This window comes from Dasypus novemcinctus, chromosome 9 (assembly GCF_030445035.2).
Source record: "Dasypus novemcinctus isolate mDasNov1 chromosome 9, mDasNov1.1.hap2, whole genome shotgun sequence".
NCBI lineage: Eukaryota > Metazoa > Chordata > Mammalia > Cingulata > Dasypodidae > Dasypus > Dasypus novemcinctus.
The window spans coordinates 125,831,125-125,856,852 of record NC_080681.1 but is presented as its reverse complement, the minus strand read 5'-3'; the positions used below and the strand labels follow the sequence as shown (position 1 = coordinate 125,856,852).

The 25,728-nt window shown below is 42.9% G+C and overlaps 1 protein-coding gene across 33 annotated transcripts in view; it reads left to right on the top strand.

Moving 5' to 3' along the window:
- Window positions 1–25,728, top strand: part of CAMTA1 (calmodulin binding transcription activator 1) — a 938,154-nt gene that overhangs the window by 882,292 nt on the left and 30,134 nt on the right. For all 33 annotated transcript variants that reach the window (XM_058304523.2, XM_058304506.2, XM_058304505.2 and 30 more), the window contains one exon: window positions 23,259–23,410. In XM_058304523.2, the coding sequence (XP_058160506.1) occupies window positions 23,259–23,410 (152 nt within the window). The remainder of the gene's footprint in view (window positions 1–23,258; window positions 23,411–25,728) is intronic.

The window sequence follows — 25,728 nt, the reverse complement described above, 5'->3', positions numbered from 1 at the left end:
CTAGTGAAAGAAACCATTCCTCTACTCCACCCAGAAGCATTGCCCCTGGCATATTTGTGTGTGGTGTGTAAAAGATGCCTTCTCTAATAACAAAAAATAGGAGTCCCCTCTCTAAAAAGGATGATGTTCTAAAAGCTTATTTGTCAATTGAATAATATTAACCAGATAGACATGGTAAACAAATGGTAAGTAGGTTCCCAGGCTAGCCTGAGGGCAAAAACTTTTCTGAACCCATAGTAGATATTCTACATTTGCAGGAGAAGAATAAACTAATGTGCCTGTATGTACATATCACATGTAAATGCTGAAAAAGCATTGAATTATGTGGTCTATTTAATATTAAATATATAACACACTTATGTTCCAAAACAAAGGAAATAGTGAACTTCACATTTATTTTTTTTAATTTTTGATGTTTTAAAAATTTCTCTCTCCCCTTCCCCCCCCCCAGTTGTCTGCTCTCTGTGTCCACTCACTGTGTGTTCTTCTGTGACCGCTTCTATCCTTATCAGCGGCACCAGGAATCTGTTTCTTTTTGTTGTGTCTTCTCTCATGTGTGCAGCGCCATTCCTGGACAGACTGCACTTTCTTTCGCACTAGGCGACTCTCCTTACAGGGTGCACTCCTTGCGCGTGGGGGTGGGTCTCCCCTACGCGGGGGACACCCCTGCGTGTCAGGGCACTCCTTGCGCGTATCAGCGCTGCACATGAACCAGCTGCACAGGGGTCAAGAAGGCTCAGGGTTTGAACCATGGACCTCCCATGTGGTTGGTGGATGCTCTATCCATTGGGCCAAGTCTGCTTCCCAAACTTCACATTTAATATCTTAAATGACAGTACTTGAATAAAAGTGAATATATAAAATCCAATAAATAGAAACTTTTTTTGGTGAAAATTCTTTAATTCATAGAGAACTCAAAATGGTTCTTTAAAATTGCACAGTCTAGCTCTCTTAACCGTTTAGAATAAACCCAGAGAGAGTAGTAGTGTACATTTCTTGAGAACATAGCCCGAATGTTATTTCTGTTATCAATTACAATTACAGCCTCATTTTTATTCCCAAAATGGAGCAAATAAAAGAGAGAGTGAGAGAAATCTTCATGAGGTATCTCGAAGAGTTAGAACAATGAAAGGAAAAGGAGGATGTGGGGTGAAGAGGTAGTTCTTTGTGTCAAAGGAATGAATGACCATCTGCAGAGAAAGAGGCATCTCCTGGGAAGGAAGAAAGGAGGTGGCACCGACAAGATGTTGGGTCGTTTCCCACAGTGGCCCCTGCTGACCTACACCTTAGTCCACGGAGTAGCTACCCCTCTTCTTTTTTCTTTTCTCTGAAGCGACTTTAAATTTTTTTTAATTTTTAAAATTCTTTTGTGTATTGTTTTATCTCCTTTCTCCTCCTCTTCTCTTCCACGTGGTCTTCTGCGAGTCTCTGGCGGCTGGGCTGCCACCCGGGCTGCTAGCTGAGTAAGGAGGAAGAGTGTGCACCAGGGCCCTCCTGACTCGGTTATAGTCTATGTCTAAGCGGGAGTCTTAGACTCATTTTAGTTCCTAAACTCTTCTGTAGGAACGTTAGTTAACAGGAAATGTGTTTAGAGATCCCCCCCCCCCCCCCAAGTAAGGCTCTGTGGACTGATACGTGGAGGAAACGCACCTATTATTAGCTCCCTATGGGCAGTTTGTAGTGTACATTCACATTTCAAGACTCAGAGAAGGCTTCAGTAAAGAAATACTTAATTATGCTTAATTAGTATTTCCAAAACAGTTTTGCCAAAACCATGTCTGCTTTTATGGTCTACGGACCAGCATCTTGTGGAAACTGTTCTGTAGAATGCAGTTTGGGAAATGCTTCAATAGACCATCCCCACAAAATGGTTTCTGAGCAGAATCTGTTGACCTCCCCATGGTTTATGAGCCATATATATATTCCTAGAAAAAAGGTTTATAGCTTTCATCATTGTCAAAGGGTTCATGAAGGAAAAAAGGTTAGGAATCATTGTTATGGGTTTTTTCCTAACAAGGGAAGTCCAGCTTCTCTCATAACCTAAATTTCTTGCATCTGTGTATTTTATATCGCTATAGGCACATGACTCAAGAGGTCTGAGCATTCACTCAGGATTTCTCAAAGACTTGGAAGTGCCAAATTGTAAACGGGGGACTAACTATTCACTTGATTATTGCAATTATTGTCAGGTTAAAAAACTGGCAACAACTTCCTCTTTCCGCCAAAAATTGCGGGAAGAAATTATCTGTGTGGAACACTGCCTCGTTGCCAAACTCCAAATATCTTTATTCCCAGACACAGGGATAAAAAGACTTTCTTTTGTTGCAATAAAGAGACTTTTGAAATTAAGGGCCACTGACCTGCAGGAGAGAAACTGGTTAAGAGTTACTTAATAATAAACAACCAAAAACTAACTGTATGTAGAAAGCTATTCTTTAGAGAAATGTGAAACATTCAACTCACTTTTAGATTAAAAAATCAGAATCATACACTTTTGTTCAGGGAGAAGTAAGCAATAAATAACAGCCATCTATTCCTCTCAAGTGTCTGATTTACCCTTCTGTCCAAACCGCATCATCAGAGAGCTGTGTATGGTTCCACGTTGGACCTCCGTTGAATTGCTTTTTCGAAATGATGCTCTGGTGATCTCCTTTAGTGCTAAACGGTAATGAACTGGTCATCAGAAGCCCAGTTTGGCTTTTTCTGCACAAGTGTTGTTAAAGCTGCCCTTACATCACGGTGGCCCTTCCTCTCAGGACCTGCGGGAAAATTTTCTTCCACATCTTTGTTCTGGGGAAAGCCGTGCTCTCCAGAGCAACTGATGTACTGTGATCTTGAAATTTATTGCCTCCCTTTTTGCCTCGTTTGCTACATTCAGCCAATTTTAGGGCTAACGTTTAACCAATTGTTTAAATGTTAGGATATGTATTCTGGATAACAGCTTTCTCCACGCTTGATTTTACTCGTGTTTTTCACCAGTCTCTTATTCAATCTATTATTAATCATAATAGATTAGATTAATCATAATAGATTAATCAGACAGACAGACCAGGACTGTCACCAGTTACATGAAGGCATGGAGGGACGATAAGAGGTTGGGATAGAGAAGGAAACACAGGACAGGATGGGAAAGGGTGGGGAAAAGAAGACAGCGGGCAGTGTTTTGACACGTGAGGGGCTCGTCACCAGGGGTTGCCAGGCGTCGGCGCCCACTGCCCTCAGTAGCTAATAGTTGGTTAATCTTCCCACCAACTCCACGTGGAGCAGGACGGTTAAAGAAGCCCACTTCGGGGACTTCGGCCAGCGTAGCAGGACAGGACAACGCCACAACTGTGTGAAAGCAAGGAGAAGCCCTACAAGTTTCTCCCCTAGTCCAAGGGACTTTGTAACACTGGCCAAACGAATACAGTCATTCGGGCCTCGCTGGCTTGGAAATTGCAAATACTTGAGGATGACTCTGACCAGGGGGTGTCCCCTCCAAAACTCAGAGTATGGAAGTGAGGAGGGGCAGCGACGCAGAGCAGGCCTAGCTGTATTCTCATGTGCCATCTGGAGCCAGGAGAGGGGGTGACCCCCCCCCAGGGACTCATAACACCCACAAAGAAGCTGAATGACTAAACATGTTCTAGAACTTTGGTGATTCCCTGAAAGAAAAATTTTTTTTTCCTGAATAAAATGTTTACAGTGATATAAGTTGAATTTTCTTAAAAAATGTGTATTCTCTGTCATTTGTCAGAAATGCCTATGATGAGTTGTAAAATAGCATTCTTCAGTCATTTCATCTGTTAGGATGTATTTTACCTATAAAATGCCCCCAATTTAACAATTATACAGCTATTTCTTTGAAAAGATATCCACTTCAGCCTGTTGGTTTGGAAAGGGCTTCTTCACCTGTATTTGCTCCAGATTTGTGTACTGTTATGAAAAAATCTTATTGTAGTTAACAAACTTCTACATAGAGAGGCTTCAGTTCCAGGACTCAAAAATTTGTTTTTGAAAGAAATTAATATTTTTGGAATATCTTGGACTTGAACGCTCTCACAAGTTAGCAAGACAGTTGGGGCAGCCTGTGAAGGTGGCATCCTTACCATGAGCCGCAAGAACAGACCGGGGCCACAGCAGATGTCTGAAGAATGCGTGGAGCGTGAGGCCGCGACAGCTGGGAAGGCGTCTTCCCGACGGACCCGCGAGCACGTGGCTTTTAAGTCATATCGGACGCCGCCAGGAGCCCCGTGCAGATGACATCATTACAATTAGAAGTCTTAGCTCGAAGCAGCCAGGGTCGTTTTACATCTTTTTCCCAGGGACCATGTGGCCTGTTTCCCTAGTAGAGTTTTGTTTTCAGTGGAGCTTTGCACCTCTTTTCCCATAGTCTCTGCCCCGAACTTGTGGTCAGGAGCAGCTGTTTCAAGGTGGAAACTACTAGGAGAAAGAATTTATAGGCAACAGTCTCATTGAGGTGTTTTGTTTGTTTTTAAATGCCTAATCCTGCTACATTTGAGAGGATTGGGTAAGAGGTGGCAGTGTGAGAAGGGAAGGAACTGCTTTTAGTAACTTGGCAGGAAAAAAGCACATCATGGAAATGACTAATGGAACTGAGTATTTTTTCTACATAATACCCTTTGCCTTGTCCTCCTTGAAGTTCGTGTTCTATATTTCACAGAGGCAAAACTCACTCACTCGGTAAATATTTATGGAGGCCCTGAAAGTTCAGCCGCGAACAGGACTTTAAACCTGGTCCCTGGCCTCAGAGCTTAGCAAGATTTCCCAGTACGTTGATTTATACTTGACAGAGTTCTTTGAAGGATCGCATCTCATTAGTTTTTGTGCCCCTGGTGGCCAACCCAGCTCCTTGAGTTGTCTTGCCCCTCATCATGTCCCCAGAGCCCGAGCACAGACCTGGCAGAGGGTGCCCAGTAAATACTGCTGGGATGGGTCCCTTCGGCTCTCTTATTCTCCATGGTTCTTCCCAAAGGATTTTGAGTGGTTTTTGTGAGTCGGGCACCATGGAACAGCTGTGGTGGTTAATTCCTATTGCTCATGCTTCTGACCATTCCTGTGCCTTTTGTCGTTGGTCTTTGCAGTTTCCGTTCTAATTGTCAGGATCTCCATTTTCCTTTATGCGGGCCATTTTAATTTCATTCCACCTTCACATCTTCATGTCCAGGTTAGATTTTTCTTCATCTACAAGGCTCATCACAGCACTCTTTTTTTAATTATTAAAGACCTCTTAAGTGGTCGTGTGCTTTTCTCCATTCTTCTTCATTCATTTCCCTGGTATTACTTTAGAATGCCTCAATTCACACTTAGATTTCTTATTTTCACTGTGTGCTGAAAATATCAAGGCAGTGTCCTCCAAATTTGCTTTTTGGAAATCCAGTAAACGTACAATTTTCTACTCTTATGAACTAGTTAAAGATAGATACAGAATCTTTGTCAGAGTTCCTTATCTCTTTTGCACTTACACTAATTAGCTGTGGTTCTACTTTTAATTCCAGTTGGATTTACTCCTTTATTGACAACAAATGACTCTCATATAATTTGGGCTCCACATACATGTTTGATGCTGTCTTATCATATAGTTGAGTTCCTCCGCTATTCCTTAGGTTTATGTTATAAGCATTAGTGTCCATGGAAAATAGGTTTGAAGTTTCTGTCCTCATGCACCTCTAGCTCTAGTTTCACCTGAGAAATAATTGCACATTTGCTCTGCTGCCTCTAGCCTTTTGTGTCCAAACTGCTGTTACTCAGTTGTTTCAGCAGCATTCTAAATGATTTTTTGACATGTCAAAGACTGAATTTCTGAACAGCGTGAAACAAAGACCAAGAACAAAAATGAACCCAAAAATCACTGCCAATGAAGACAGTCTAAGAAGAATGCTAATTTCCTTTGCTAGCGTTTTGCTACATAGAGTTGGAGAGTTTTTAAAAACTGGAGTATGGCAGTTTTTCTAAGGCTAAATTTAGCCATTGCTTTGGAAAATCAGAGTGGTACAGCTTGTGCCTTATCTCAGTTCGGCCCTTACCCTTTCCTCTGCTCTTGGACATCTTAAATGGCTTGCTGGGGAGGAGCAGCTTAATGTACTCTAGTGGCCCCGTTTATTCTGGGAGGGAATTAAGTGACTTCATTTTCCTTGTCTCTCTCAGCTTCCTAAAAAATTTAGGAGACTTCCTGGGCAGCAATTACAGTTCTCTACAGAAATAGTTCATCAGGCCTCCTTTTGCTTCATCAGCTCTCCCTGCGAGTGCAGCCAAGGGCTGCAAATGGAATGAGAGATGGCCTCTCATGCCCAATCCAAATAGCAGCAGGAGGGCACATGTGCACTTGAGCTACAAATAACGCGTTTTAAAATAGCAGATGGTATTTCATGATTGCTCCTTCATTCATTTACCTGCCAAGGCAAGTCTGTTTCTTCTCCTCTGGCAGCAAGACCTGAGGTGGCTCAGATCAAGCAGTTGTAATAACAAGTTCTCGTGTTTGCAAATGTTCATGAGCCGATGTTCAGGGATTCAAATCCATGTACGTTTTCTGAGGCTGTTCTAGAAAATGTTTCTTTTGTTTAACACGACTCAAACTTGATGTTTATACAACAATTTACTTGACTGGCTAAACATTTGGGTAACTCATTGTAGGCCTTCCTTCCATTAAGTTCCTTTCGTTAAGGTTCGTTAAGTCCTAGGATTCTGGATGTTCCATATGGCCAGGTAAAGGTGAAAGGTCAGGGGAGGGATCTAAATGTTAGGAATTTTAATGTGATGCTCATTGGCTAAATAACAATGACATTGCTGTGAAATTCCTGTTAGTGCCTGTGAAGAAGTCAGGTATTCCTCAGTGCTGTCTGACAGCGTTACAGCAACACACTGTAGTCCCATAATCTCCTTACCTGAGCTGAAAGGAGATGGCATCCAGCCAAGTAAACTCGTAGAGTCTTCTAATGTACTGCTTTTCAAGTGGGCTCCATTGGATTTGGACCACTTTGGATACTCTTATCTTCCACTGAAACAGGTGATAAAACTGCTTACTGGTACATAAACCACCTGGAAGTCACTGTGGCTCTTGAAGGTAGTTCCAAGTCCTTGCCCCAGGTTGGGTGATATCAATAAACTGGCTTCCAGAAGAACTTAAATTCCTTTCCATTGAGTGAATGCCCACTCTATATCCAGTGCCAAGGATACAAAACAAAGCTCCTGTTTTCAGAAAACTCACAGCCTAGACATGTGTAGACAAGTGACTGTATTCATTTGCCAAACACTCTGAGGATATAGGGCAAGACATGGAAGGTTTACTGGGAATCTTGAAAAAAACCCACCTGGAGTCTGACTTGGGCTCCAGTCCCTGCCTTGATAATTAAAAGCTGTAGGACCTTGGATAAAAAATACATTTTCTGAGGTTCACTTTCCTCATCTATAGAATGAAGAAGGAAATCTTTCAGAGTTATTTTGAAGATTAGAAATATATATGTAGAATGTCTGGCTCACTGCAGATGCTCAGCAAATGGTAGCTAATAATAATAATGACGTGATGTTTGAGTCACACTTTGAAGAAGAAGAAGCTCACCAGGTGTACATAGGAAATGGGGGAAACAGCATTAGCAAGGGCCTAAAGGAGTGCAGAATTACAGGTGAGTTTAAAGAGCAGTGAGTGAGGAGAGTGACCTGGAAAAGTAGCCTGTGAGAAGTGGGAAAGAGGATTCTGTGTCCTGCTAAAGAGTTTAAGCTTCATTTTGTAGGTCAAGAGGGAGAAATTTGATTTTTTTAACTAGATTGTCAATATGGTGTCAGGTGGTGCCTCATGTTGTGTTGCCCAGTACAGCCGTGAAAACAAGTTTTAAAGTGAGTTCTACAAATTCTAGAGAAAAAAACGGTAGGTGCTGCTGAGTACTGAGAGCCTGAGAAGGCTGGCAAGTAGTTGGTTTCCTGCCATAGACATTTTCTTACCTCAGATGCCCAAACACTTGGAATTCTCCACTTGTACCATCGCAAATCCCAGACTTTCTAAGCCTAGAACATATGGTGGGTGTCTGATTTCATACAATTTTCTCTGCCTCTAAAAGTTTTGTATTGCTTGGAAATTTCTAAAATGCCAGTGAGTATTAATGAGTCATTTAAAAACGAGCCCCTTTGAGAGTTAAGAACCCCTATCAAAGAGAGATGAAAATATGACCCCTGACTGCTACTGTGCTGTATGACCCTTTGCATAACAACCCGAAGCAAGAGGCCCTGGCAGGGCAAACCCAGCAAAGGAGAAGGAGCTGTGAAGGCAAAACTAACCATCCCTTCACTCGCGGGCCACTGGCTGGTTGGAAATGTTTTTTCATCTTCTCTTGCTTGATTGTTGTAATACTTAAAGGTATTTTTGGGATAATGAGTATATTTCCTTTATACTTATTTTCTAATATCGTTGGAAGACTAAGATCTGGTAGGTTCTTACAAGTATAGGAAGGTAGGTAGCTATACTACCATGTTATATCCTATTCCTCTACTTTGAAAATACAGAAAAAAATTAGGCCTCTAGTTTCCTTTTTTTTTTTTTTTTTTTCAGTTTAATATCTATATTACTGTATGTTTCTATGAAAGTTTTAGGGCTACTTTCATCATCATTGTATCTATGTTTAAAATGCCTTCCTGGAAAGCTAGAATGAATGCTGTGGTTCTTTATTAGAATTGGAGACATCAGTATAAACTCATGTTTATTTTAATTCATATGTTCCAGCAGATACAGAAATAACTACAGAGGTGTGTATATCCATGTATTATTATAGGGAAACATATTTCCTAGCTGTGTTTAATGAGAAGGCCTAGAAGCAGTGACACCCTAGTAGCATTGAGCACACCCACGGCCCATATATTGATTTCTAAACACCGTTCTCCGTAAAAGGAGTCAGTTCTCCTTGAAAAAGTAGCTGATTCTTTTACAACTCTAGAAAGTAAAGAAGTACTCAGAAGAGAAGAAAAAGCATGAAGGCATATCACAAGAACACAGGAGCCAGCCTGAAAGAGCTCCCAGTGGCCAATACTGGAACAATTTAAGCAAAAAAATAAATAACATAGTACTGGATTATAACCCAAGATATAAAATAAATATACAAGCATCCATACTGACATAAGTAAATTATTGAATAAACAAATAAGAAGGGTGAATCTTCCTTACTGGAGATTTCCAAATAATATCTGCAGATACCCTGCCATCCAGGAGGTGATGCTTAGTTCTCCTACCCTTGGGTATGGGCTGGACTTAGTAACTTGCTTCTGAAGAATTGAGTATGCACACCTGGCAGAGACTATCTTAACCAGATAGCCAAGGTTAAACTCACCCAGACGTCAACATTTCCCCTAGAGTTAATGCAACGAGGAGGCCAATCTGTAATGTGCTTCCCAAAAACCCACAGCCTTGGAGTAATCAGGGGAAAACATCAGACAAACCTAAATTAAGGGGCAGTCTACAAAATACCTGACCAGAAGTCAAAACCATTAAAGTGGGGAGCAGATGTAGCTCAAGTAGTTGAGCACCTGCTTCCCAGGACAAGTTCCTGGGTTCAACCCCTGGTATCTCCTTAAAAGAAAAAAACAAAAAATTAAAGTCATGGAAAACAAAAGAAAGACTGAGACACTGGCACAGACCGAAGGAGACCAGATGCCATGAGGCATCCTGGAACAGAAAAAGGACATTTGAGGAGAAACTAGTGCAGTTGAGTCAAATTAATAAAATAGCAATGTCAATTTATTCATTTTGACAAATATACTGTGGTGATGGAATAAGTTAACATTAGGGGAACCCAGTGACTAGCATACTAGGGACTTGGCTAACTTCGTAACTTTTCTGTGAATCTGAAATTGTTCAAAAGCCAACAAGTGTATTTCAGAGTGCCTGCGTAGGCATGGCCGAATGAAAGGCCCCAGTCTAATAACAGCTAGGCGGTAAGAGAGCCTTATCACTTGAAAAGATTTCCCAAATTAGCTCCTCTTCACAAACAACAAGGTAGATGTTAATATCCCCACTTCACAAATGAGAAAATAAAGGTGTAAAGTGGCCATTACTTTTCCAAAGTCACACAGTGACAGGATTAAACCCAGGGTTCTTGTCTTTACTCCAGCATTCATTCCATCACACCATAGCTGCCCCGTCTAAAAATGCTACTTCCACTAAAGGGGGTGCAAGTCAAAGGGGCGTGAGAAGAGACGCTTTGAAGGAAGCACAAACCAGCCATTAGCACGCAAGCCATCGAAATTTCTTTTTTTTTATCTAGAAAACTGTGAATTTTTTTTGTCTTTATTTTTTTAATGTTACATTAAAAAAAATATGAGGTCCCCATATACCCCCACCCTCCTCATCCCACTCCTCCTCCCATAACAACAACCTCCTCCATCATCATGGGACATTCATTGCACTTGGTGAATACATCTCTGAGCACCGCTGCACCTCATGGTCAGTGGTCCACACCATAGCCCACATGCTCCCACAGTCCACCCAGTAGGCCATGGGAGGACATACAATGTCCGGTAACTGTCCCTGCAGCATCACCCAGGACAACTCTGAGTCCTGAAAACACCTCCACATCTCATCTCTTCCTCCCATTCCCCACACCCAGCAGCCACCATGGCCACTTTCTCCACACCAATGCCACATTTTCTTCGATTACTAATCACAATAGTTCATGATTGGAAATCAGTAAGTCCACTCTAATCCATACTCTATTCCTCCATCCTGTGGACCTTGGAATGGTTGTGTCCACTCCACATCTATGTCAAGAGGGGGCTTAGATTCCACATGGATGATGGATGCAATTCTGCTTTCAGTTGTAGGCACTCTTGGCTCCATGGTGTGGTGGTTGACCTTCTTCACCTCCATGTTAGCTGAGTGGGGTAAGTCCAATAAACCAGAGTGTAGGAGTTGCAAGTCTGTTGAGGCTCAGGGCCTGGCTATCACATGGTCAGTCCAGAGATTCAGGTCCCCTGGGTATACACTAAACCCCAGCATCAACTACCAATCCGTTAAAAGTAACAGGAGAGTCTTGTGAACAAAGATCACATCTGAGTCCTGCTCCATCACACAGAAACACAAACTCCAAAGTAGGACCAACTGACATGCATTGAAGTCCATCTGACATGACCATAGAACCTGGGGGTCTCTGTAGCCCTCAGAAGAACCAATACCTGTGGTTGTATCTACTTTATCTGTCTCTGGGACTCTGCTCAGGTGTGCATAAGGGCAACCACTTTGATAACCTCCCGGCTCTTTTTGGAGACTCATAGCCATATAAACTCATTTGTCCTTTCCATATCCCCCTTTTATTCAGGTCAAAAAGCACTTTTAACTCCTGGTATTATATGTAGACTGAGATATTCCGCTGGTCTGAGTTGACCCTTTTATTCAAGGTCATTTTCTAGTTACATCATCAGCTGGTATTTGGTAGTAATCCCTCAGCACCAGGGAGGCTCATCCCCGGGAGTCATGTCCCATGCTGGGGGGAAGGCAACGCATTTACATGCTGAGTTTGGTTTGAGACTGGTTACATTTGAGCAACATGGAGGATCTCAGGAGGTAACTCTTAGGCACCCTGCAGCTCTAGGCCTCGTTCTTATTTCAGGTGCACAGGCTTACAAGCATAGTCATTACTATCAAGGGCTCATTGTTGGACCTTCCTTCTTTTTTGGTCTTTGCCGTTGCACTTGGGGAATTGTTACTGTTCCTTTAGGGGCTGTGATAGAGCTCCCCTGGCTAGGAACTCAGCACTCCCTCAGTTGTTGTTTTTAATTGTAACCACTATGAAAATATCCAAACATTTTTATGTACCCTGGATATATGCCCTGGAGAACTCCCTGCCAACCATGTGTGCCCTGTCAGTAACATCCCATACCAGTATTCCTCCCCTGCCATTGTTGAACCTCTCTGTGAGGTTCTTCAAAACTTCTTCAAAAATGAAGCCCAATATATTGCCAGGTTCCATTAATAGTAAAATGGAGGATAGTGATGAGTTTAAAGGTTAGATATAGAATACATATTAATTTAGAAAAATTAAGGTAAAAATAAATTGGGGTATCAAAAAATTTAAAAATGCAAAAGCTTTGTTTTTGATGTTTTGCCTTCCATCACTGCAATAAGTGTTGCCCTGTATGCAAATTGGCAAAGCAACAACTTCCGTCTTTTCCTCAGTGTCTATGTCCTTTCTTACCTTTGGGTGGGTTTTGCAGGCTTGAGGGGGGCTAGGGATGGGAGGATGTGTAATATTGCCCAAGAAATTGGGGGGAGGGAGGGAGAACATATGAACATAGGAGATTGTCAGGTATTTGGTTGAGAATATAATGCTGAGATAACTTTTTCAAAAATATAATAAGGAGGGTTACCTGTTTAAGACACTTAAAGGGGATAATCTGATGCAGGACAGGCTCCTAGGGAGTGTGTGAAAGCTCATTTTGCCATAGTGGGTTATATCATTGGATAGAGACCCATATAATGAGAGTGAAGTCGTACCCACATCCTGGGGAGGACTGATGTTCTCAAATAGAGGGAACTGTATCTCTCGAGAGAAGTGGTGGCTCCCAGTGCATTAGGGCAGCTGAGTATGTAAAGCCCTCAACACTGTTGCAAGTATCTCTGAACATGGCCCTTCAAGCAATGAAGATTGACTGTCACTGTGGGCCCTAAGGGGAGGGGGAAAGAGGTATTGAATAGATGAAACCAATGTAACTGTGTGGGCAATAGAAGTGTTCCACAAGATTATGCAAGATATAAGACATGTTAAATTACACCAAAAATATATAGGGGCTGATAGGCTAAAATGTAAATCATAATGTAAAACATAATGTAAAAAATTTAGAAAATTATATAGTCTAAAATATAAACCACAATGTAAACCCAAATGTTACCTTGTTTGAAAGCTATTGTCTCAATATCTGTACATCATTTTCAGTAAATATAGTATGAACATGTAAAAAGATTATTGCTGTGGAAGGGAAAAGGGTTTTATGTTGGATATGTGGGAGTACCGTATATTGTATATATGAATTACCGTGATCTAAAACTTTTGTGAAGATAAGTTTAATAACTAGGGGGAGAAAAAGAAAAGAAAAGAAAGGAGGTAGTGAGGAAAAGACATCAAAATTTCTTTTTGTCTGGGGTGTGGGTACGGGTGGATGTGCAGGGGAAGGAACTGCTACACGAGAGGTGAAAGTATCTGTTCTCATTCCCTGAGACCATGTAAGTAAATTCACTGCTTCAGGGAAAAGCAAGAGGCAAAGACATCCTGTTTAGCGAACTGAGAAGAGAAAGAAAACAAGGGAAAAGGGGGAGAGGCGGTGGGAGGGAAGAGGGGCGCTTGAATAGCCGCAGGCATCTGCGCAGGTGGGTGCCTGTGAAAGTACTTGCAGGTGCTGTCTGATTGGAATGGGCTGCGCGGTCGAGAAGAAAATGTGCACCCCAATTATTGTCGACAGACCCGCTGTGGTCTCCAGGTTGGGTAGTGATCTGGGTGCCAGCTGGAGCAAGCGGTGCTTGGATCGTTGTCTAACAAGCCCTTGGTGGAGGAGGGGGGTGTGTTCTTGCCCTGGTGGAAGCAGGGAGGAGTCTAGAGCAGAAGTTTGCAAAATGTGGCCCAGACCCGCAGCAGCAGTGATACCGGGAGCCCTGTTAGGAATGCGACTTCTGGGCCCCACTCAGAGCCACTGACTCAGAAACCCGAGGCTTGGGGCCCCGCAGTCTGTGCTTTAATAAGCCCCGCGGGTGGTTCTGGCACATCACCGGTCTAGAGCAGTAGACCCTTGGGACGGACAGAATCCACCAGTCCAGGGCGGCACACAGCCCTCAGCAGGGGACAAGTGCGACGGGGCGTGTGCGCAGCTCTGCCACACGCAGGGATGCCTGGACCCCGCCACGAGGTTCCCGGATACGCAGAAGCCCAAAGAAGCAAGGAGGTGGTCGGCCCCCACCTCACCTCAGCCTGTGGATCCAGGAGTCACGACATGCGGGTTCAGAGTTGGAGAACATCGGCTCTTGCCAATCAGTCTACTCTTGCCAATCAGATGATGTTTTTGTTTTTGATTTTGCCTATTCTGCTCTTTCCTGCCTCCAGAAAGTTTACCAGCGGTTCCTGCTCGCAACACAGTGAAATTCCATGAGTCTAATGTTCCCGTCATCAACCTCCCCCAGTGCGTATATTCACAGCCTTTTATTGTGGACACTTGAAACCAGGGTGTCATTGTAACTAAGTTTCGTGAGCTTTATATTGATACGTAAGGAACCCTTAGCAATGTGAAAATATTGTTGAAAGTTTTCATTTTCTCAGGTAAGTGCCTAGGATGGTTGGTGCTCATCTCTGTACTATCCATATCTTGTGCCCAGAAGATGCCCAGCACGTGGCATAAGAAGCAGACCCCTAGGTTTCCCTCTTTCCTGCACCCCTTGTCCACAGTTCATGTACTGAAGCAGATGTAAAGCATCTTTTTGTGATGCAGCAATAACTTGTTCTTTTGGTGAGACAGATAAAGCCTAACACTTTTGGATAAGAACTAAAATCCAGGAATGCCAGGGCAGGTGCTAGAGAGAGAAGAGCTGGGTTTTTGGTTTTTTCTTTTCCTTTTTTGCTAGGGCCTCTTTTGTCTTACTGTGCCAACCCTACTCCTGGAGGGCGCGGGTGGGGGCAGCCACCGGACACTGAGTCAGACCTACGCTTGATTTTGGACTACGGACAGGAGAGGCTTTGGTGAAGGCAGTCCAGGGAATGTAGGAAGCGCTCCACAAGAGATGGGGAAATGAGGAGGTTGTGAGGGGTTTCAGAGCAAAGACACTCCGTAGGGTATGCGGACAGGTTCCCGCTAGGGTCCCGTGCCAGCACATGTGGGGCCTAGAGGGTTATGGCGGGAATGGAGTTCCACCGCTGTCAGATAGGGTCTATGACACCATCTGCACATCCTTCCCCGCCAGGCAGCGTTGTTAACCCTGAACTTATGGCTGGGTCATGCAGGTGACTGTGCTAAGGGATTGGGGAACCCGGCCCTGGGTCCCCACACTTGTTTAGCTTTTTTTTATTCTTAATTGTGGAAACATAAGACAACGTAAATCTTCCCATTTCAACCTCTAGCAAGCCTACCATTCAGTAGGATTAATCACATTCACATTGTTGAGGTGCCCTCACCACTAGTCATTCCTAGAACGTTCCCTTCACGCCAACAGAAACCCTACGCCCATTTTGCATTAACTCCCCATTGCCCCGCCCCCCTCCCCTGGCCACCTGTACCCTACCTTCTGCCTCTATGGGTTTGCATATTCTCTTAATACTTTCTTTGTGGTTACCATAAGGCTTAAATTTAACATCCAGAATCCCTAACAATCTCGTTTGCTTTGATACCAATTTAATAGCATATGTGAACTATGTTCCTATACTCTGCTGTTCCCCATCTTTATGTAGTTCTTGTCACAAATTACATGTTTATGTATTCAGTCCAAAACCACTGACTTTGTGTATTTGCCCTTTAGAACCTGTAGAAAGTAAAAAGTAGAGTTACAAGTCAAAAATACGGTAGTACTTTTGGGGTCTATGGGAACCTCTTATATTTTTTAATGTAACATTTTGTGATTTATGTATCTTTAAAAAAGATAATAAAATTTTTTTTAAAAATACAGTAGTACTGGTATTTACCCATGTCATTACCCTTACCAAAGATCTTTATTTCTTGATGTGGCTTTAGTCCATTGTCTATTGTTCTTTCCTTTCAACCTGCAGAACTCTCTTTAGCATTTCTTGTAAGGGTGACGAACTCCCTCAGCTTTTGTTTATCTGTGAATATCTTAATCCCTCCCTCATCTCTGAAAGACAGTTTTACCAGATAAAGAGTTCTTGGTTTGCCGTTTTTGTTTGTTTCAAGAGGTACAGGGGATTGAACTAGGACCTCGTATGTGGGAAGCAGGTGCTCAACCACTCGAGCCACATCCTCTCCCCCTACCGCTTCTAGGTAGCTTTTTTCTTGATTTGCACTCACCCTGTTACTGCAGTCCTTTGTTTTCTGGAGCTTTAAGGAAGGTATTTCTGCCTGTTCTTGCTGGTTGTTGAAAGCTTCTGTAGTGGGACAGCCATGAACATCTCACTCTGCCATCTTATTTGGAACAGAGTTCTGGGTGACTTGTCCACATTCTACCCGCCTTGAGGTCGGCCTTGAAACTTGACGAGCAAGAGGTTCTTGGCCCTCCCTCTCTGCAGTCCTCACCGCTAGTTCAGTAACTCCCCCCTAACTGTGCTAAGGACATTCTGCTTGGAACCCCTCACAGCTGAGTCACCACTGGCTTTGTCTGAAGCATCTTGAGTAAGAACATCATGCCCCTACTTCTCCATCTATTTTTTTCTTTCCTTCCTACTTCTTAATTGAAAAATCCAGGTTTATTCTGCCTGCAGAAATCCTCTGCTGATCAACAAGTAAGACAGGAGCATTTTCCTTACTGTCCTAGGCACACCCTGGCACCTGGCACATAGAAGGTGCTCAGTAAATATTTGGGCATGACTAAATGAATCTTGACGATGTCCTTATTTATGTAAATGTAACAAGAAAAGACTGAGTCTTTTTTCTTCTAAGTAATTATTTTCCCTTTATCCCCGTAATCACACGATACATACAATTAAAGAGATGCCTAGCTCTGAATTTGCCAAGTATTTTACAGTAGTTTTCAATGATCAGAATAAAGTTCAGTAAAACCTAAACAATCGTCGAGCTGTTGCTTTTGCCTTGCCCGGCGTGGAGATGTGCACGCCATCCTTTCATCCGTCTGACTAAGCCTTGCTAACATGAGCTGTGCTCTGACCTGGGACTGGAAAGCGCCGCTTTGATTCTCAGTCAGCAGAGAGCAAGGGGCTGCACTCGCTGGACGCCGTCTCGGTCGTTTCCGTTTGCGATGATCTTGTTTTGACCATCAGTGCTTCCCCCTTTGGGAACGGAGATACTCAGAGATGCTGTCGTGCCTGGTGTCATTTGTTAAGAGGCAGATAATTGCTTCTGAGAATCTTCATGAAGTGCTTCTCAGATCATGGGGTGCTCACCAGGCAGATGGGGGGGTGGACCCCACTCACCTCTCGGGGCCGGCCCAGCGACGGCAGGGAAAGGTCTGCCTGGAGGGCTCCCACTCTGCACAGGACCCCGGGACTGCCCCGCAGTGCCCTGCAGCCCTGCCCGGCAGAGCCGCAGCCCTCGGGGCGCCCATGTCCCGGGGAGCATGTCCCGGGCCCTTTGGTCCCTCCTCGGCTTGTGGAATGTCTGTCTTGGCTTCCAGGCTCTTGAGTGATGCAAACAAATGAAACATACTGAAAATTCATTTGATAGATGCAAGATTCATAGGCTTGCCGAAGAAATCCCCAGCAGGTGGCTAGAGAGGTTTATGAAACTAAGCCTGGACGTTGCAGTGGGATGCATGGGTAGCTCCTACCAGGTTGCAAGATAAGTGGTTGTGGGCTTGGTGCACCTGGGAATGAGCAGGGAGAACTTGTAGACGTCTCCCAAAGGCTACCTGCTCCGCTGCTTGGATTCTAACTCAAACTGAAAGGTGAAGTTCAGTCTTCAGCGTCCCACATCTGCCAGGTTTATGTTTTCTAATGGAAAGGGTGGAGAGTCCGGACAAGGAAACTGGGGGACCCCTGTGGTCATTGTGTATTTCCCCTCAGAGGTCACAGGATGAAGATGACCATGGGCAGTTTATCCCTGCAGTGTTCATTCCGTGGCGCCACCCCGTCGGCAACCGCGCCACTGAGACGCGTCCTTAGAAGCCGGACCCTCGGCCTGCCATGTCTGCCTGTCTGTCTGTGTGAAAGTGGAACACTTTATTTATTTATTTATTTATTTATTTTATTTCTCTCCCCTCCCCCCCCCGAGTTATCTGCTCTCTGTGTCCATTTGCTGTGTGTTCTTCTGTGTCCGCTTGTATTCTTGTCAGCAGCACTGGGAATCTGTGTCTCTTTTTTTGTTGCATCATCTTGCCGCTTCAGCTCTCCATGTGTGCAGTGCCACTCCTGGGCAGGCTGTGCTTTTTTCACGCTGGGCAGCTCTCCCTATGGGGCGCACTCCCTGTGCATGGGGCTCCCCTATACGGGAGACACCCAGCTGACACGGCACTCCTTGTGTGCATCAGCACTGCACGTGGGCCAACTCATCACATGGGTCAGGAGGCCTTGGGTTTGAACCCTGGACCTCCCATGTGGTAGGCGGACACTATCAGTTGAGCCAAATCTGCTTCCCAGGAACACTTTAAAAGAACATCTTTTCTCTTGGTGCTGTTCCTGGACCTAATAGCTTATTAGAAAATGATATTTTGAAGAGCAGGCTGCTGCTTCTTGCTTTTATAATTTAGTAGAGGGAAGTTAAGTTGTTATGACGTCAGTGTTAAAGATTTACTACTTTTGACGGTAGCTGAGCTTCCCTGAGCCTAAGACTCTTGAATTCATTAGGGCGAGACTGCCGAACGCTGTGTGTCTTCTCTCTCCATAACTCCCCTCGCTTTTCCTTCCTGTTGTGATGGTATGCTGGGTAAGCTAGTCGGCTTTGCGTGCCTCTGTTTCTCATCTGTCCAACGAGGATGACAGGACCTGCCTCACGTTACTGTGTGGAGAAGAAATGCGTTAGCACAGGTAAAGCAGTTGGGACAGTGGCTGGCACCGAGGAAGCCTCCAGGCTCTGAGTGTGAGCTCGGCCCGGCGTCCTGTCTGCTGTACAGAGGTCCCATCTGTAGAATGGAAAAGCTGTGCTCACTCGACCTGGGCTTTACAGTCAGGGTGGCAGGGAATGCTAATTAAGTTATTTTTCCCAGATTATACCTTTTCATGATTCAAATGGCTGTAATTGTTAACTTTGTATTTTGGAATAATTTCAAACTTATAGGACAGTTGCAAAATTATACAAACCCCATACCAAGAACGCCAATGCAGCCCCTCCCCCATCCCAGGTACCCAGATTGACCAATTTGTCTTCTAAACATTTGAGAGCAGGTTGCACACATCATCACCCTTGAACACATAATTTTACCATGTACCTCTCCTACAAACAAGGATATTCACTTGTGTAATCACCTGAAGTACAGTTATAAGTTCAAGAAACTCAATCCTGGTATAAAGCTTACAGTCTATATTCCAGTTTTTCTTATGTCCCAACGTCCTTTTGAGCCTTTTCTTCTGCATTCTAGACCCAGTTAAGTATCCTGTATTGCATTTAACTGTCATTATCTCTTTAGTTTCTCTTTCTTTTTTTTTCATTGTGGAAACATAAATCTTCCCCTCCCGGCCCCTCACACGCATACTATTCAGTGGGATTAATCACACTCACAACGTTGTAGAACCTCTGCCACCATCCATTACTAGAACATTTCTGTCGTTCTACTCATTTTGCTTTAACTCCCCATTGCTCCTGCCCCTCCCCTGGTAATCTGTACTTTCTGTCTCTATGAGTTTGCATAATCTCTCATATTTTCTTTGTGGTTACCATGGGGCTTAAATTCAACATCCTAAATCTATAACAATCTCATTTGCCTTGATACCCATTTAACTTTAGTAGCATACAAAGACTATATTCCTATACCCTGCTGTTCCCCATCTTTATGTAGTTCTTGTCACATATTATGCATTTGTACGTTATGAGTCCAAAACCACTGATTTATCATTGCATTTTGTGCATTTGCCTTTTAGAACCTGTAGGAAGTTAAAATCACGGGAGTTATAAACCAAACTTGTAAAAGTATTGGTATGTATATTTATCCTTGCCATTACTGTTACCAGAGATCTTTATTTCTTCATGAGGATTTAGTCCATTGCCTACTGTCCTTTCCTGTCGACCTGCAGAACTCTCTTTAGCATTTCTTGTAGGGCTGGTCTAGTGATGATGAATTCCCTCAGCTTTGTTTATCTGGGAATGTCTTAATCCCGCCCTCACTTTTGAAAGACAGTTTTGCTGAATATAGAATTCTTGGCTGGCAGTTTTTTGCTTTCAGCACTTTAAATTGGTCTTCCCACTGCTTTCTGCCTCCGTGGTTTCTGATGAGATACTGGCACTTAATTTTATTGAGTCTCCCTTGTATGTGATACATTGCTTCTCTCTTGTGGCTTTCAGAATTCTCTCTTTATCCTTGGCATTCCACAGTTTATTATAACGGTGTGTCGTCTCTTTGGGTTTATTCTATTTGGAGTTCATTGAGCATCTTGGATTTGTGTATTCATATGTTTTGTTAAATTTGGGACATTTTCAGTCATTATTTCTTTGAATATTCTTTCTGCCCATAACTCTTCCTCTTGGACTCCCACAATGCACCTGTTGGTAATATTTGATGGTGACCCAAGGTTCCTCAGGCTCTGTCCACTTTCCTTCATTCTTTCTTCCCTGTGATCCTCAGACTAGAAGATTTCAAGTGGCTGTCTTTTCTTCAGGCCCACCGAGTCATTCTTTTGCCAGCTCCAGTCTGCAATTGAACCCTTGAGAGAATTTTAAGTTTCTGTTACTGTGGTCTTCAGCTCTGTTTGGTTCATTTTCATCATTTCCCTCTCCCTATTGATATTCTCTTTGTGTTCATCTGATTTCCTTTAGTTCTTTGTTCACATTTTCCTTTAGCTCTTTGACTATTTTTAGGGCCATTTTTTAAAAATTTTTGTCTGGAATGTCCCAGGTCTGATCTTCCTTATTGATAGTTTCTAATGTTTCAATCTTCTCCATCGCCTGGGCCATCACTTCCTGTTTCTTTGGTGCGTTTTGTTAATCTTTTGTTGAAACCTGGAAATTTTGTTATCTTAATGGATTATTGCTGGAGTTTAGACTCTGAGGTGTCTGTTCCTTAAGCTTGTATCCAGCTAGTGTTGTGACAGAGCTTTCCCTGAGTGCTGTGAGCTAACAACAAACAAAAAAACCAAATTAAAAAAAGAAAAAGAAAAGAAAACCCTTTCCCAGTCTCTGCAGGTTGACCTGTGGGTGCTGTCCTTCAGGACTTTTCTATACACTGAGTTTAGAGAATAGCTCCGGCCAAAGTGTAGGGGCTTCCCTGCCCATGCACCTTGTAGTTTGGCCCTAGGAATTCCCCTACTTACATAGTTCCCAAACGTCCCCTCTTCAAGGAAACAGTTTCCTTGTGGTCTGGCACTGCACTGTCTGTCCTACAGCCAGCAGCCCCTTGCCCCAGGCAGCCACTTGACTGCTCTCCACAGCGTTCTGCAGAAGAGCTCCGTGAGCCAAAAGACAGACTGCCTCAGACATACAGGCTCCCAGTGTGTGCACGAGGGTTACTCTGCTCCCTCCAGGATCCAAACGAGCGATCCGCATTGGGAGCGTGGGCCAAGCGAGGACACCGCAAGATCCTACTGCTTTTAAGTTTCCTTCTTGATTCAGCTCTCATCCTGTTGCTATAATCCTTTAACTCTTGGCTGGAACTTTAAGAATGATGTTTCTGCCAGTTCTTGCTGGTTGTTCAAAACTTGTGTTCAAAGCTTTTTATCTGGGACTTATCTTCTAAGTATTTGCTTATTTTCATTTAATTCTTGTGACTCCTCTGTAGTAAGCACAATCGTTATCCCCATTTAAGAATTAAGGAAATGAAGCACCAAAATGTTAATTTGTTCAACGTTATACAGTTAGTATATGGCCAAGTCAGGAGTTTGGCTTCTGAGCTCTTAGCAGCTGTGCTCTTTCTGGTCCCTGCCCACCTCTTCAACTTCATCTCTCCTTTCTCTGTGGCTCAGCCAAATGGCATTCTGTGCCTTGAGTGTCTGCCTCAGGGCCTTTGCATGTGCTGATCCCTTGTACGTGTTGTTCCCAGAATTCCCTTTCCCCAGCTCTTGGCATGTCTGGCTCCTTCTTGTCATTTGGTCCAGCTCAAGTGTCACTTTTCCAGATTTATCTAGACTCAACCCCTCCCAACATTCATCACATCATCTTGCTCTTCACTTACTACAATCTGGTAGTGTAGGAAGCAACCTTTTCCTTCTTGTTTGCTCTTAAATAGCTGGCACTGTACTCATTAAAGTTTCTTGGATGAAGACAGGTGCTAAGGGTTTTTTAATAATGGCTTTAACTCTTTCCATTTACATATCTATGTAACCCAGCCCTAACATATGCATGTGCCTGCACACGTGTGCGCATGTGGGTATAAATGCGTGACTGGGGAGAGATGTATAGCATAATCATAGTAAAGTGGCACAAAGTCACAAGCTTTTTCTCTTTGAGTTATAATACTGGCTCTCATGGTCTCATCCCAATGTTTTCTCCTCTGTAAAGGTGAAGTACCTATTTGGGTTTGAAAAGACTGAGTTATACATTCATAGAAACACATGAGGGTCTCAGGCAGTGAATGATATAATTCCTAAAATGAATTCATAAAAGCTAGAGCCTGGATTAGGAAATAAAATTTAAAAAAATTTTTTTGGTTTGTTTATGTAAACCTCAGTTTTGTAAAAACTCAGTATTTGGTTAAAACAGGTAATACTATTTTGTGTGTATATATATATATATATCTTTTTTTTTTTTAAGATTTTTAAATTTTTTGAAAATTTATTTCTCTCCCCTTCCCCACCCTACCCCCACCCCGCCAGTTGTCTGCTCTCTGTATCCATTCACTGTGTGTTCTTCTGTGTCCCTTTATATTCTTGTCAGCGGCACCAGGAACCTCTATCTCTTTTTGTTGCGTCATCTTGCTGCGTCAGCTCTCCGTGTGTGTGGCGCCACTCCTGGGCAGGCTGCGCTTTTATCGTGCTGGGTGACTCTCCTTACAGGGTTTACTCTTTGCATTTGGGGCTCCCCTACGCGGGGACACCCCTGCGTGGCACGGCACTCCTTGCACACATCAGCAGTGTGTGTGGGCCAGCTCCACATGGGTCAGGGAGGCCCAGGGTTTGAACCCTGGACCTTCCATGTGGTAGGCGGACACTCTATCCATTGAGCCAAATCCACTTCCCTATAACTGTATCTTCTCCTTTCCTGCCATGATGCTTTCTTCCATTGATTTGAATTAGATTGCAGCCATTTCATTTTATTACTCTAGGGGACCATCTGCCAGATTTCTTCAAGATTGCCTTTGGGAAATTTGACACACAAATGGGGCGCTGGGATCTTTGGTATAAAGGGGTCGTCTCTTCCTTTAGCTGGGAATTTGGGGCAATGCAGATGCCGCCGTCTCACACGGTGATGGGAGCACCACGCTGGAGAGCTCTGGCCTGGACAGGTTGCGCTAAGGGGCCCTGCGCGCTTGTCTAGGCCACACGGCAACTGCTCCTCTTCCAGAACATAGCCTCATGCTTGCTGCTCTTCCTTTCTAGATAACCAGTTCAGGATGTCCATCCTAGAACGGCTGGAGCAGATGGAGAGGAGGATGGCTGAGATGACGGGGTCCCAGCAGCACAAACAGGGGGGCGCAGGCGGTAGTGGTGGAGGTGGCAACGGGAGTGGGAACGGAGCAAGTCAAGCTCAGGTATGGATCTGCCGGTCATTTTCTTCCATTGTTGTTTCATGTTTTGATTGCTTGTGAGGCAGTTGCTCACCCCTCTCATCTCTGCTGCTGCTGTCAATACTGGATATAGGCAAAAAGTTCCAGATAGTGCTTTGGTACCTGTTCTTCTAGGTATAATAATCTGTTTATTATAAAAGAAGCTTTGGGATTGTGGGGTTCTCAATTGTTCACCTCTGGTAATGGTTACTAATCCTTGCATTGTTTTAACCGATCTCATATTTCGCTAGTGTTACCCGAATGTGGCAGTTGAAGGCATATAGTTAAAAAATAGAGACCAAATGGTGGCTTGGATCTGCTGGTCTTAGAATTAGACTAGAATCTTTCTACTTTGTCTTCTTTATCCGTGTTTTAAGAATAACTATAAAACATAATTGAATTCAATAATTTTTATGCTTTTTAAACTCAAGAACATCAATATGAAAAGGGCCCAAAGAAACTTGTTTCTGGAGTTTTTCAATGTAGAAAACATTACACATTATCTCATCTTTCACATGTGCTTTTCCATAAATTCTGTGAAGAATGTATTATATTGCCAAGTGCATGGAAATTACCAAATTTTGTCTTAGATTCCCTTTAGTTTTGGGGGCTTTATAAATTTCATTTAGGGCTTTCATTTTGGGAAAGTCTCTTAGGCCGAAATTGCTATTTTTCAAAAGACCTTAGAGGTAAAGTTAAAGAGACTGGTCTCTTCAAGAGAAATGATGGTTCCTTTGAACAGTGACTTTGTTGAGTCTTGTAAATATCAAGTCTTACTAATATTTTTGATAATACTCCTAGATGAAAACGAAGTATAGTAGACCACATCTAAAATTCTAATCTTCTTTTTTCTTGAATTTTCTTCTTTCTCCCGTCTTCCAAATCAGTGAAAAAGGAAAGACTTGGCATACAGTAAAATTTTATTAAAACTAAAACAGGCTTATTTTTCACATGATATTACTAAGTTTTATAAAAGAAGTAATCACTGTATAATATGTCTTATGACTACAGCAAGAGAATCCATGAAATCATTTTCCTTTTACCCACAGAGGTTGCACAAAGAGAATGGTAAATAATGACATTAAGACTCAGCTATTAGGCAGCTGGCCTGTTATCATTTGAGCCTATAATAACTGGCCTGTTACAATCTGAATCCATTTAACTGGCCTGTTATCATCTGAGCCCACATTTTCTGGCCTGTTATAATCTGAGATGATTATTAACTGCTATTGAATACTCTTTCATCACTTCAAATTGACTTCAGTAAATGTCTGTGTCTGTCTTATGTGATCAAGACCGTGGCTGTTTTTGTTTAATGCAAACAATAGCAAAAAATCCCCTTTACTGTCTGGCGATATCCATGTACTTATGAATATGGTCTGTTTGGTATGTGTTGAGTGGCACTGCCTGGGACTTTTATTAAATTTTTTTTTTTAATTAGAGCAGTTGTAGGTTTACAGAAAAATCATTGCTGAAAGTACAGAGTTCCCATCTAACTCTCCTTTCACATAGCTTTCCCTATTATTAACATTTTGCTTTAGCCTGGTACCTTTGTTACAATTGATAAAACAATTTACTATAACTGTGCTATTCACTTCAGCCCACTTTTTACATTAGAGGTCATTCTTTTGTTTTTGTTCACTTCTATGGTTTGTGTGTTTGTGTCTACTTACATGTAATCTAAAATTTCCCTTTTTATCCCTTTTCATATATACAACTCAGTGGTGTTAATTGCTTTCACAAAGTTGTGTGCCCATCACCATCATCCACTCCAAAACTTTCCCATGACCCCTAACAGAAACTCTGTACCAATTAAGCATGAACTGCTATTCCCTGACTGATTCTGACTTTAGGAATTTGCATCTTCTGCTGATTTGATATAAGTGAGATCATAAAATATTTGTCCTTTTGTGTCTGGCTTATTTCACTCAGTCCAATATCTTCACGTTTCATCCAGATTGAGTCATGTGGCAGAACTTCATTCCTTTTTATGGCTGAGTGATTCTCTTATGCAGAGACCACATTCTGCCTGGGCCTTTTGAGTCCAGGGCAGTAGACTGCAGGTTGGGATAGCCCAACTGTGTTTTTGCACCTCTGGTGAGGATATTACATCCATCATCTGCCTCTTATATAAGATTTGGAGGCATTTTTTTTTTCAGATTTAAAAATAAAGAGCACCGAAGAATAACAGTATTTCTGTAACTGAATTTTATGGGGTTTATTACCAGAAAAAAATACTTCTTAAATTAACACCAGGGATGAGAATTGGACTAGATGTGCCACTTACTGGGGACTGTTCAGCA